The sequence below is a fragment of the Spermophilus citellus genome, assembly GCF_964194105.1.
Source record: "Spermophilus citellus genome assembly, chromosome: 2".
Taxonomy (NCBI): Eukaryota; Metazoa; Chordata; class Mammalia; order Rodentia; family Sciuridae; genus Spermophilus; species Spermophilus citellus.
This window is the reverse complement of record NC_138183.1, coordinates 231,804,494-231,817,217: the sequence shown is the minus strand read 5'-3', so window position 1 is coordinate 231,817,217 and position 12,724 is coordinate 231,804,494. Positions and strand designations below refer to the sequence as shown.

The following is a 12,724-nucleotide window of genomic DNA, read 5'->3' as shown; positions in this document are numbered from 1 at the left end:
ATATCATTACAGAAATTGATGAAATTCATACTTTTTGAATGAGGCTCCACTTTGTAATTGATCTGTACAGCCTCAAGTGTGTGCAACCTGCCTCCATCTGCTTGAAAACTCATTCATTCATGCATTCCCAGTGAACATATATTTGATGAGTACTTTTTTTCAAGAAAATACCACAGACTATAAAGCAGATAAATCTCTACTGCATGGAAATTAATGTTCCACTGAGATGTGACAGGCGGTAGGAAAATAAATACCTGAATATATGAGAGAAATAGCAAATAGAGTAAATACTGTGATGAAAATGAAATATGGTAATTTATTAAATATGAGAGAAGAACTGCTTCAGTCCCAGAGGATCAGAAAGAACTGTCTAGGAGGGTAAAATTTAAAGGGATTTCTAAGTAATAAAGAAAACCACCCACACAAAAAATCAAAGGATACATACAGAGGCAGAGGGAACGCTACTACCAAGGTCTAATGGGGTATAATCTTGGAGCATTTGAATAAGGAAGGAAGGTCAATAGTGTTGAAGAAAGGTTGGAGAAGTTAAGAGAAAAAGTTGGAGAGTTGAACAGGGGTCAGATCACGTATTGGAGACCAATGCAGTTGGCACTGTGTTATAAAAAGTTGTGGAGCTAATATGGGTTTCAACTGAAGAAAGAGATGGGAAAAAAAAAAAATATATATATATATATATATACACATATATATATATATATATATATATATATATATATATATACACATATATGTATATATATGAATCTGTGTATGTGTATATAGGATCGTGCTGAGTTGTTTAGCAGACCTGGAACATGCAATCCTCATGCCTTGGCATCCCAAGTAGCTGAAATTACAGGCATGTGCTACCACATCTGGTGACATATTTATATTTTAAAATTCTTGCTAAATATTTTATGAATAATTAATTATGCCAAGGCAATTGTGAAAGTAGACAATACAATAAAAAAGATATTTTAGTGGTCCAAGTAAGAAAAAGAGGTGATTTGACTATGAAAAGGACAATGAGAAAAAATTGGAGGGTCTGGCTTATATCTTACAAATGAAGTCAAAGAATAGTTAATACTGGATGTGAATTCAGCACAAGAAAAGTCAGTAAAGAGTTTACATTTTTGCCTTCTCTAACTGGGTGTGTGGAGGTGCCAGAGCAGATTAGGGGACTCGATTTTGGTATAAACTATGCCATTTAATTTGTACAGTGTTCACAGTGTCTGTTTATGAAGTGTTCATATTACTCCCAATTGAGAAGATGTGGCTCAGAAAAGGACAAAGATTGAACAGTTAGGAATACTAAGCCAATCCTCCAAAAGTCATTTTACTCTAAATCTGGTTTTTATTTCTTTCAATGTGACAGATATAGATTGAAAATTCTATCTATGCTTCAGTATTACTCCAAGTTAGAAAGATAACCAAAACCTGATGCATGTTTATGTTTCCTTCATGTGTGTGCCATCTACATCATAGACAGATATGAGAAACACTGTAGGTCAGACATGCCTCTTTCCCGATTTGAGCATCAGTTTCCAAAATGACACTACACTCGCTTTGCTCATGTTAATACTCTTCGAACATGACCATACACAGAAGCAAATTTTGCCTTTGTTGGTGTTTTATGCTGTACAGGATTTTAATTGAGATGGATTAACTTGAACCTGTACATGTGTCAGCAGTCAGATAATCACCCTGAAGATCAGTTCCCTTCAGTTATAAAAATATCACTGGTGATGTTAATTTTTGAAATCACCTACTTTTTCAACAACCTGTCTTCTTTTTCCAAATTCTTTCATGTGCAAAGGTAGAAACTTTACAACAAAGCTCTTATAATTCCATTCCCTACTTAAGGATGTCAAGTTTCTTCCTAAGTATCTTTATTGAAGCAAATCCCAGCTCTTCTGCCAGGCATGCAGTGGCCCTCAGTTGGGCCAATTGAACTATTTAAATCCTGTAGTGTAAGTCCTTTACTTTCATTAAGTCAGTTTTCTTATTTTGTGCTCCTCCTCTGCTTTTATGAGTAATTTCTTACCTCCTCCACCACCACCCTGCTTCAGTGCAATTCTGTACTCCCTTAAAACCCACATAAAATCCCAAATCCTCTTTGACAACTTTAAGATGAGGTATGCCTTCATTGATTTATGACAATGAGTTATGTCATTTAAATATTGCTCACACAGAATTGCATTAAAAGTCTAGATGCATGTATATACATTATTTTATTTTATACATGGATCTCTAGTTTGCATTACAGCTTTAACAAGATTAGAAAGTTCCAGGAGACATGGCCAATTTAGCTCCTTTATGATTCTTATTATACTCTCCAGAGGATAGCACCATGTTGTGTGAAATCACATGGATTCTTTTTTCTTTGTCTTCATTTTTTTTAATGCATAGTTCTCTCTAGCTATTGTTTCTTCTCATTTAATGACATTTAATGTAGTCATTTCTACACACTAAACATTTATTTGTCTACTATTAGATAAATCTTCTAAAAAACTCAAAGGCAGAGCCAAATTTTGTTCTTCAAATCTCAACTCCTAAAATCCAAACTTTTTAGGGCCATTGCAAAGTCTGTGTGTTTGGCCTGCTGCTGCCTATTGACCTGACATGGGAGTCCTTGTGTTACAGCTAGCTATTTGAATGTGGTTGCCTTTTCATTACCTTTGCCTAGAGGGGTCAGTCCTGAGCATTATACAATTTTTTTTCCCCTGAAAAACTGCAGAACAACTTACCCTTGCATGAGAGGGGTAGAGAATTCTCAATAAATTTGCAAGAGTAGACTTAAAATGTGAAACAATGAAAAAAGTTGATTTGACGAAGTGAATTACCTTTGGTAATGATGTTACTTAATGTATTCTTTATTTCTTTTTGTCATTATATAAAAGCCAAGGGGGTATTGAAGGAAATAATTGTGCAGTAGAATGCATTCCTTCTTTATTCCTTATTATTTTGTAGTTAAATATGATGGGACCCAGAGATTCACACAATATGCAGGTGCTCTGCTACTGATCTAAATCCCCAGCCTTAGAATGCCTTCTTAGCATTATGGGAATAAGCCTCAGCAACTTTCTTCTAATAAAATCATGTTACCTTATTTGCTTTCTTTGAAAGATCTAAGACTTAAAATGGTATAAGAAATCAGAATTGTTTTCCACTTTCTTATTTGTCCTTTTTTTATTTTATATATTCCACTAAGGAATGGAGGGGGGGGGCGCAGTAAGAATGTGAGTGTATGAATATATCCAAATAAATCCAGCTATACATGAAGAAGAAAAAAATAAACCTTTTTTTACATAATAAGAAAATCTAGAGCAAGAACAGTTACAAGATTCATTAATTAAACTGCATATGACAAACCTGAAGGATATAAATTATTTCCATTTTTTCTATTTTTCCTTCTTTGGCACATCAGCTTTATCTTCAGGCTGGTTTCCCTCTTGGTCACAAGATGGCTGCAGCAACTCTAGATGTCTAAGATTGTCAGCAGTACCCAGAAACAGAATAAAGAAGTACTTTTCCCCCCAATATCATATTTAGGAGAAAGAAAAAAAATACTATCAGAATTCCCTCTGTTGAGTTTTTACATTTCATTGGCCAAACTGTGTCACATGTCCAGAATTAAGTAGTCTCTGACAACATGAGTGGTACTAACAATGTTTGCTTTGACAAGAGCCCAGGAAAATGACAGTCTGCAAGTTAGCCTGTCACCTGTTTTTATATGCCCTACAAGCTGGTTGGGGGGAAAAGGAGAATAATATTTTGAAAGATGTGACATGAAATTCAAATTTCTGTGCCCATGAATAGCTTAACTGGAGCACAGCTATGCCTATTTATAAATATTTTGTGTATGGTTGCTACCATAGCACAATCGGTGCTGGGTCACAACAAGGGACCTCAAGTCTGCATAGCCTAAAATACTTTTTAAGGACTTGAGATTTCCTGAATAATTTTTTTTTTTCCAAAAGAAGGAAAAGGGTTAGGATGTTACACAGGCAACAGATGCAGCGGGTATTTTGTTTGAGGTTCAAGCACATTTTAATGAATTGTGAAAAGCTAACTTCTACAATATCACCTATACAACCAATGGTAAAGACTGATGAGTTTATTGCTTACTCCGATGAGAGAAGACAGCACCTCGCTACTGTAGGGCAGTGTCTGTGAGGGCAGTGGGGAAGGTGTGGTGACAATTTATTTGAAAAAGAAATTTGACTTTTGGAAGAGTTTTCACTGTAGGAACCTGATTAGGACCACCTAAGATGAAGATGCAACAATCTAGGATTGGTGAAAACAGCAAGGTGAGGTGAGAGATTCCATGAAACCCATAGCACAGAACCTAGTGGAACCTTTCTAAGAAAGCCTTGATGGATCTCTGGGTTAATTCCCCTAAGGATCAATGAAATCCTTTGCTTAGGCCTGAGAGCCCCAGAATAGGAAAGAGATGCTTAATCGAGTTGGTGGAATAGCAAAGCCATGTTGAATGTGGGTGGCCAGGGCCAGGTGTGGGTTGAAGCCTCAGAGTCAAGACTGAGTTTGTGGCCAGTAGTTCTGGTGCTCCATTTTCAGGGAGGACTGGGAATGGGGGTGAGTGGTTTTGCTGTTCTAGGTTTAGGGAGGAGTGCTAAGGCTCTGTGGGAGTATGGGGAAGGAGGTGGTTGGGATTAGCTGAATTTGTTTGATCTCACCTCTCTTTTAAACTAATTCTCATGTCTATACACAGCCTATGCCAAGTCAGCAACAATCCTGAGCTAAATAAAGCATCTCCATTAGCTAACTTCCACATGCAGTTCTCTCTATGCCTCTCGCTAGGCTATCAGTGCACTGAAGCATGGACAGGGATGGAAGAAAGGTCTATTGACAGAGTCAAGATCTCCTCTGGGACAGGGCTAAAAGTATCATAGTTTAATTCAAAACCCACACAGATCTATTTGTAAGTAAATGCTGTTAGATGGCATCATAATGGATAGTGCATACCTTTAAATTGATTTCCTTTTGATGTGATAAAAACATCTTATGAAAGAGATGTTGAAGCATGGCTTTTGATGTAAAGTAACATGATTTAGATTTTAAAGTAGAAAACCTTTTGTTGATAGTAGTTTATTTGATTCAGTGCAATGTACCAAGTGTTAGTTGCTGTAAGTTATAAATTGGCTTTGAACTGGCTGTAATTCATAAATCATTACTTATGACTGATTTATAGGAAATCTCATTAATTGCAATGGCACAGAGACCTTGAAACAGGCAGGAAGCGGAAAATAAAACTAAATCCTGGGAAAGAGGAGTAATAATAATGTCACATTTTCCTGTGTTTTAATGACAGTGTATTCCTGATCACAGCAGTTATTCCTTAATACAATGTTGAATAAGAGATGCTGCTACTGCTTCTATTTTAAAGAAGAAGAGGGACCTGAGGACCCTATCACCTTATATTTAACATGTAGTAAATATTTATTGTATGCTGCTTATTACAAAGCAGTAACTTTTTAAGGAAAGGTTTTTGAGTGAATTCAGTTGTGGCCCTTTCATGATGGAAAGAGTGAAGTATAGAGAGTTAAAATAACTTTCCCAATTTCATCTCAGTGAGATTCATACAGATCTAGGAACACAGGGAGTCTCATATCACAGCCTTCTCTCTTGTCTATCGGGCCTGGGCTGTCTTTATTGTAATAGAGGAAAAGGTAGCAAGAGCCAAGTAAGGAATTACCATCTTCCCTCCTGTACTATTTCCATTCAACCAGTTATTTCCACCTGTATTGTCAGAGACTAGGATTCTGAGGAAGGTCATGGCATGGGAGGTGATTGAAAAAAAGGCAGGAGAAAAAACTTGAGACTTCAACTAAAAAATATTAATTGGTTTTTGTATCAGGGACCTCACATGGGAAAAAAAATCATTCCCAGTAACCCCAAGAGGTATGTGTTGGGGGTGAGGGTTGGGGGTGACATATGCAAAACTGTACTAAATCTCACAAATAAGAACTTGCCTAGGGCCATCCTCACTGGAAATGTAAACAGTTTTCTACTGGAAATGGAAGCCCAAAATGATTTTTTAAGGTCATGTTTTAATTTCCAATAAAAGAAAACTCAAATTTAATTCAAGACATAGAGCCCACCAACCACATTGTTGGCACAACATAAAGGGGTAGAACCATATGATGGGGTAGAACTATAAAACCCATTGACTGGGTTAATATGGTGCCTTGGCCCTGTTATTTCATGGTTGTTTGAAATGGGTGTTTTTTGATATTCACATATGGAGAGGCTAGCAGGTCAGGAGATGAGTGCTGATGAGAAGAGAGCTCTTGCTTATAATTTTCAAGAAGAGAGAGCACACCATAGCATGCAGAGACCATGCTGGAAACCACCAAGGTCCATCAGGAGGTAGAAGAAATGAGGGGAAAATGTGGACAAGAATCTTCAATGTGGTTTTTAAGGCAAGGCAGGATAAGCAGATTATGATTGGGTAGGTTGGGTAATTTTGAAAGCCTCTGGGACAGAGGGGCTGCCCCTGTTTCCTGGTAGCTGGTCCTGAGGTGGTTAAGACAGTGAGATACTGGTCAAATACAAGGGTTCTCTGAAAACCCAATAAAGGAGGGGATCAGGATTTTGGCTCTGGGTTGGTTGGTTTGCATAGGAAAGTCATACTTATAGACAAGACCTTTCTTATTTCTAGAAACTGGGTAGGGATGATACAGCCCATTGTTCCATGCTCAGCAAAATTCCAGTTATCTAAACATTAGCAAGTGCAGAAAATTAAAAGACATGATTACTATATTAGAACATATCACTATATGTACAGAAAGAGCTGCAATAAGATATTAACCATTCTACACATTTGCAACCTCGTTTTGTCTAGAGCCAGACACAGTGTTGGCAGTAGACTAAGAGGAAACCATCAGATGTGGCCTGTCTTTACGTGGTTCACATAATCACAGCATAAGATAGTGTGAAAAGTCAATCTAGAACTGCAGCAGCCCTGAAAAAGGAAGCAAAGTGGGTGGTCAGTTATAAAAGGCCAGGGAAAGAAATAGGAACTCAGAACCTATTAGTCAAGTTTCTTTGCTGCAATAGGGAAGGAGACCAAAATAAGCATTTGAAGCCAGAAAACAATCTTGAACTTTAAATATCACCTTCTATGATCAAGGTCCCAGTTGGGTGTGATAGTACATGCCTGCAACCTCAGCTACTCAAGGGTAAGGCAGAAGGATTCCAAGGTTGAGATCAGCCTCAGCAACTTAGTGAGGCCTTAAGCAACTTAGAAAGATGCTGTCTTAAAATCAAAAATAAAAGTATAAAGGGCTAGGGATGTGGCTCAGTGGTAAAGCACTTCTGGGTTTAATCCCTAGTACCAAAAAAAGCAACACAAACACAATAAAATAAAAAAAAACAAACAACAAAACAAACAACAACAAAAAAGGAAAACAAAACAAAAGAGAAACCAAGGTCCCTTTGAGGAGTTTTGTGAATATATGCTTAAGGATTGCTAAGGACAGCTGCTTTTCCTGTGGAGGACATCTCCTATTATTGGAAAGAGCCACTTTTGCATCTTGTGTAAGTTATGGAAATGTAGCTATTCACAACTGTTCATTTACATTGTGAATCTCACCAGAAGAGAAAGATTAGGTCCTAACGAGGAGATAGCCCTTTTTCCTAAAGCCCTCCATGTCCAGGGGAGTACGTGGAAGTGATGACCATGAAACAGGGCTTTCTCTATCCTTGGCTTCTTTCCAAGGCTTGCTTTAAACAACTGGGAGATCTTCCTAATAATTCTTGCTGGTAGTTCCTTCCAGAGAGCTACTCTCTCCCATCTTAATCCAACATTATTATTCTTCAGAACAAAGCTGAGAGCTGCCTTCTTTTCTAGAAACAAATGCCTGCAGGATGAAATGGGGACTCTTAAGTTTGATGGGACCAGCTCTCAACATCTAGACCCAATCTCATCTCTATTTCCTTTATCACTCTCTTTTCCAATTCTTCTGTTCTATCGAGGACATGTTTCTTATTCCCTGTATATGTTAGCATTTGTTATGCATCTCTGTCTTGACTCAGGTTGATTTTTCTGATTAAAATACCCATCTTTACTTTCTTCCCAACCTCCGCAAAACCAAGAGCAGCTGAATTTCCTCTTTAAAACACACCGATTTCTCAGTTTGGGTTAATTTACTCTGACATTAGCGCCCTTGTGCCAATGTGGCTTGTTGCATAGAGAAACACATAATACTGTATATTATATGTTTGCCCATCTGCCTCACCCTTTGAACTAAAAGCCCTTTGGGGGTTAGGGTTATATTCTTTATCTTTACATGACCAGTCCTTAGCAAACTATTTGGTATGATAAATATGATGATAATGATGATGATGATGATGATGATGATGATGATGATAACAACAACTAACTAACATTTACTGAGTTCTGACAATGTGGGAGGTGTTTATGTTCATCAACTCATTTTATTATTCTCATACACCTAAGGACTATGTAATTGTAATTTCTATTTTTGCAAATTAGAAGAGGAGATTGAAGAAGAGAAAGGAGTAGTAACTTGCCCAAGATGATACAAAGTAGGTTCTAAATTATTGCATTTTTGCTAGAATGTGGTGAGCTCTCCCTCTCTTTTTTCTTTCTAAAAGATTTATAGAAGGAACAATGCATATTGAGATGAGAAATTAGGGGGGAAACAAAGCTACCCAGTCCATGATAATCTAGTTGGGTGAGGACTATACTAGAAAACACACATTGTTTTAGAAGTCTTCCTTTTGCTAGCAAAAAGAAATAAAGTGAGTTGCTGTATCTACAAATCAGTAAGAGTAGGGACATAAGGCACAATAGTCCTGTTATACAAAATTTTTCCTGAAAATAAAAATTATACCACTTTAGAAATGATTTAATATGTGATTTGTTTGCCTAGAGGTATTAGTTACCTATATAATAATGAGTTATGGATGTGAAAAATCTCACGAAATTTATGTACATATATATACATCACTATTTCAGTACATCTTCAAAGGTACTTTAAATTAAGATGCCAGTACCTACAGCTGATATTATCCCCCAATACAAGGTAGCCCATGTTTAGAAGGGCCTATTTGGGTTGATGGTCTGCTATCACTGATTTTAAATTCTTTATAAGTTTTAAACAACACACCCACATTCTAATTTTACACTGGGGCCCATGAATTATGTAGCCACTACTGGATAAAGTTAATTTTGAATTCTATAGCCCATGGTGCCTGGAATATATAATAACTTCCCATGAAAAATCAGTCTTTACTAATTTTTTTGCAGGGTACAACCCCGAAGTCCTATTGTTTTTTCCAATCTGTCGTGGATACTGAAACTAACTGTAAAATTCAACACATCTTTCTTTATGAGCTTAGGTCACACTCAGTTGATGAGCACTGTTTTAGGGCTCTCCCCATCATTGGTCCATTTCTCTGTGATTGTACTTCTGATAAAATGCTGGCTATGGGCGGTTGTTAATTTGGAATGCAGAGATATTTCCCATGAATAATGGGCCACAAAGCTCAATAAGGGACATTAGATTTGTTGTCTCTTTCAATATGGCAAATAATGGTATCAGCTGATATACTGTATCACTAACATTCTCCAGAAATTCACTTACTAAAGCTCTAATACCCCTTTTTTCCTTCTATGTATTTTTCAGATTGTTTGAACTCCAGACGGACCAACACCAGATAAATTATGAATGTTGAACAAGATGACCTTACATCCACAGCAGATAATGATAGGTCCTAGGTTTAACAGGGCCCTATTTGACCCCCTGCTTGTGGTGCTGCTGGCTCTTCAACTTCTTGTGGTGGCTGGTCTGGTGCGGGCTCAAACCTGCCCTTCCGTGTGCTCCTGCAGCAACCAGTTCAGCAAGGTGATTTGTGTTCGGAAAAACCTGCGTGAGGTTCCAGATGGCATCTCCACCAACACGCGGCTGCTGAACCTTCATGAGAACCAAATCCAGATCATCAAAGTGAACAGCTTCAAGCACTTGAGGCACTTGGAAATCCTCCAGTTGAGTAGGAACCATATTAGAACCATTGAAATTGGGGCCTTCAATGGTCTGGCGAACCTCAACACTCTGGAACTCTTTGACAATCGTCTTACTACCATCCCGAATGGAGCTTTTGTATATTTGTCTAAACTGAAGGAGCTCTGGTTGCGAAACAACCCCATTGAAAGCATCCCTTCTTATGCTTTTAACAGAATCCCTTCCTTGCGGCGACTAGACTTAGGGGAATTGAAAAGGCTTTCATATATCTCAGAAGGTGCCTTTGAAGGTCTGTCCAACTTGAGGTATTTGAACCTTGCCATGTGCAACCTCCGGGAAATCCCTAACCTCACACCGCTCATAAAACTGGATGAGCTAGATCTTTCTGGGAATCACTTGTCCGCAATCAGGCCTGGCTCTTTCCAGGGATTGATGCACCTTCAAAAACTGTGGATGATACAGTCCCAGATTCAAGTGATTGAACGGAATGCCTTTGATAACCTTCAGTCCCTAGTGGAGATCAACCTGGCCCACAACAATCTCACATTACTGCCTCATGACCTCTTTACACCCTTGCATCATCTAGAGAGGATACACTTACATCACAACCCTTGGAACTGTAACTGTGACATACTGTGGCTCAGCTGGTGGATAAAAGACATGGCCCCCTCCAACACAGCTTGCTGCGCCCGGTGTAACACTCCTCCCAATCTGAAAGGGAGGTACATCGGGGAACTCGACCAGAATTATTTCACATGCTATGCTCCTGTGATTGTGGAACCCCCTGCAGACCTCAATGTCACTGAAGGCATGGCAGCTGAGCTAAAGTGTCGGGCCTCCACGTCCCTGACGTCCGTGTCTTGGATTACTCCAAATGGAACAGTCATGACACACGGGGCGTACAAAGTACGGATAGCTGTGCTCAGTGACGGTACATTAAATTTCACAAATGTAACCGTTCAAGATACAGGCATGTATACGTGTATGGTGAGTAATTCTGTTGGGAACACTACTGCTTCAGCCACCCTGAATGTTACTGCAGCAACCACGACTCCCTTCTCTTACTTCTCCACTGTCACAGTAGAGACAATGGAACCTTCTCAGGATGAGGCACGGACCACAGACAACAATGTGGGCCCCACTCCAGTGATTGATTGGGAGACCACTAATGTGACCACCTCTCTCATGCCACAGAGCACAAGGTCAACAGAAAAAACATTCACCATCCCAGTGACTGATATCAACAGTGGGATCCCAGGCATCGATGAGGTCATGAAGACTACCAAAATCATCATTGGGTGTTTCGTGGCCATCACACTCATGGCGGCAGTGATGCTGGTCATCTTCTACAAGATGAGAAAGCAGCACCATAGGCAAAACCATCATGCTCCCACAAGGACTGTTGAAATCATCAATGTGGATGATGAGATCACAGGGGACACACCCATGGAAAGCCACCTGCCCATGCCTGCTATCGAGCATGAGCACCTAAACCACTATAATTCTTACAAATCTCCCTTCAACCACACAACAACAGTTAACACAATAAATTCAATACACAGTTCAGTGCATGAACCGTTATTGATCCGAATGAACTCTAAAGACAATGTACAAGAGACTCAAATCTAAAACATTTACAGAGTTACAGAAAACAAACAATCAAAAAAAAAAAAAGAGACAGTTTATTAAAAATGACACAAATGACTGGGCTAAATCTACTGTTTCAAAAAAAGTGTCTTTACAAAAAAAAAAACAAAAAAGAAATTTATTTATTAAAAATTCTATTGTGATCTAAAGCAGACAAAATGATGTGTATTCCTCAGAACCTGTTTTTGCTGCAGTTATTTACTATTTTCCCACATCTCGTTCCCTCCCTTCCCCGACTGCCATATTTTTCATAGATCTCAATTCCCTAAAGAACTGGTCTAGGAAATTTTGTAAGAATTCTGTTACACTTTGAGATTTTTATGGTGAATTCTAGTGGTGAGATCCAGTCTATTTTGTCTCTCTCGCTCGCTCTCTTTTATTTTCTTTTTTCTTTTTCCCTCATACCCTTATGAAGTAGTCCAATGGGGAATGCAATATTAGAAATAGATTTTTAAGAAAGAACAAGAAAGAAATGCAAGATCTTATATTTTTCATGTAATAATCTGTCCTGTATTTATGAGGAGGACCATTCTATGGAAAAGAAAAGTAAAACAAAGTAAGCAAACAACAGATTAATTTACATATGAGCATCTATAAAACCCATGACTTTTAAAGAACTCTAGAACCAGAATTTGTAGTTCAAAAGCTTAAAATAAGATTATAAATAAAATATTGTTGGTTTTTCTGTAACCTGGACACAACTCATTTGTAGTATGGCTCAAATGTGAGAAACATGAAGGTTAACTAGATTTCCTACTTTCTAAGAAGGAAAATACTGGAGTATTCTTTAGTCCCAGTGTCAATCTCTACAGGATCCTGCTTCAGTAGTTAACTTGAACTTCAGATCAATATTCAAGGATATTGTGGTATTTTTTTCCTTCTGATTAGAATTACCCTTTATAGAATGTTCAGATTTCAAAAACTGATTTTGTGATATAAATTCAATTCCACTTGGAAGGAAGTATCACTATAATTTATTTATTGTCTCTTAAATAAAATTCCACTGACCAGAGGAAATATTATCATAAAAAGGTAGAAGTAGTCTACCTTATCTGCTGTTGAAAGCA

General features: G+C 38.0%; 1 protein-coding gene across 4 annotated transcripts in view; it reads left to right on the top strand.

Annotated features, from left to right (window-relative positions):
* The window catches only part of LRRC4C (leucine rich repeat containing 4C), a 169,711-nt gene extending 157,195 nt beyond the window's left edge, over positions 1 to 12,516 (top strand). For 2 of the 4 annotated variants that reach the window (XM_081262086.1, XM_081262087.1), the window contains exon 2: positions 9,675 to 12,516. In XM_081262086.1, the coding sequence (XP_081118212.1) occupies positions 9,717 to 11,639 (1,923 nt within the window). In that variant the 5' untranslated portion in view covers positions 9,675 to 9,716 and the 3' untranslated portion in view covers positions 11,640 to 12,516. The remainder of the gene's footprint in view (positions 1 to 9,674) is intronic. The other 2 variants (XM_081262084.1, XM_081262085.1) reach the window with 1 other exon arrangement.
* Positions 12,517 to 12,724: the final 208 nt, after the last annotated feature.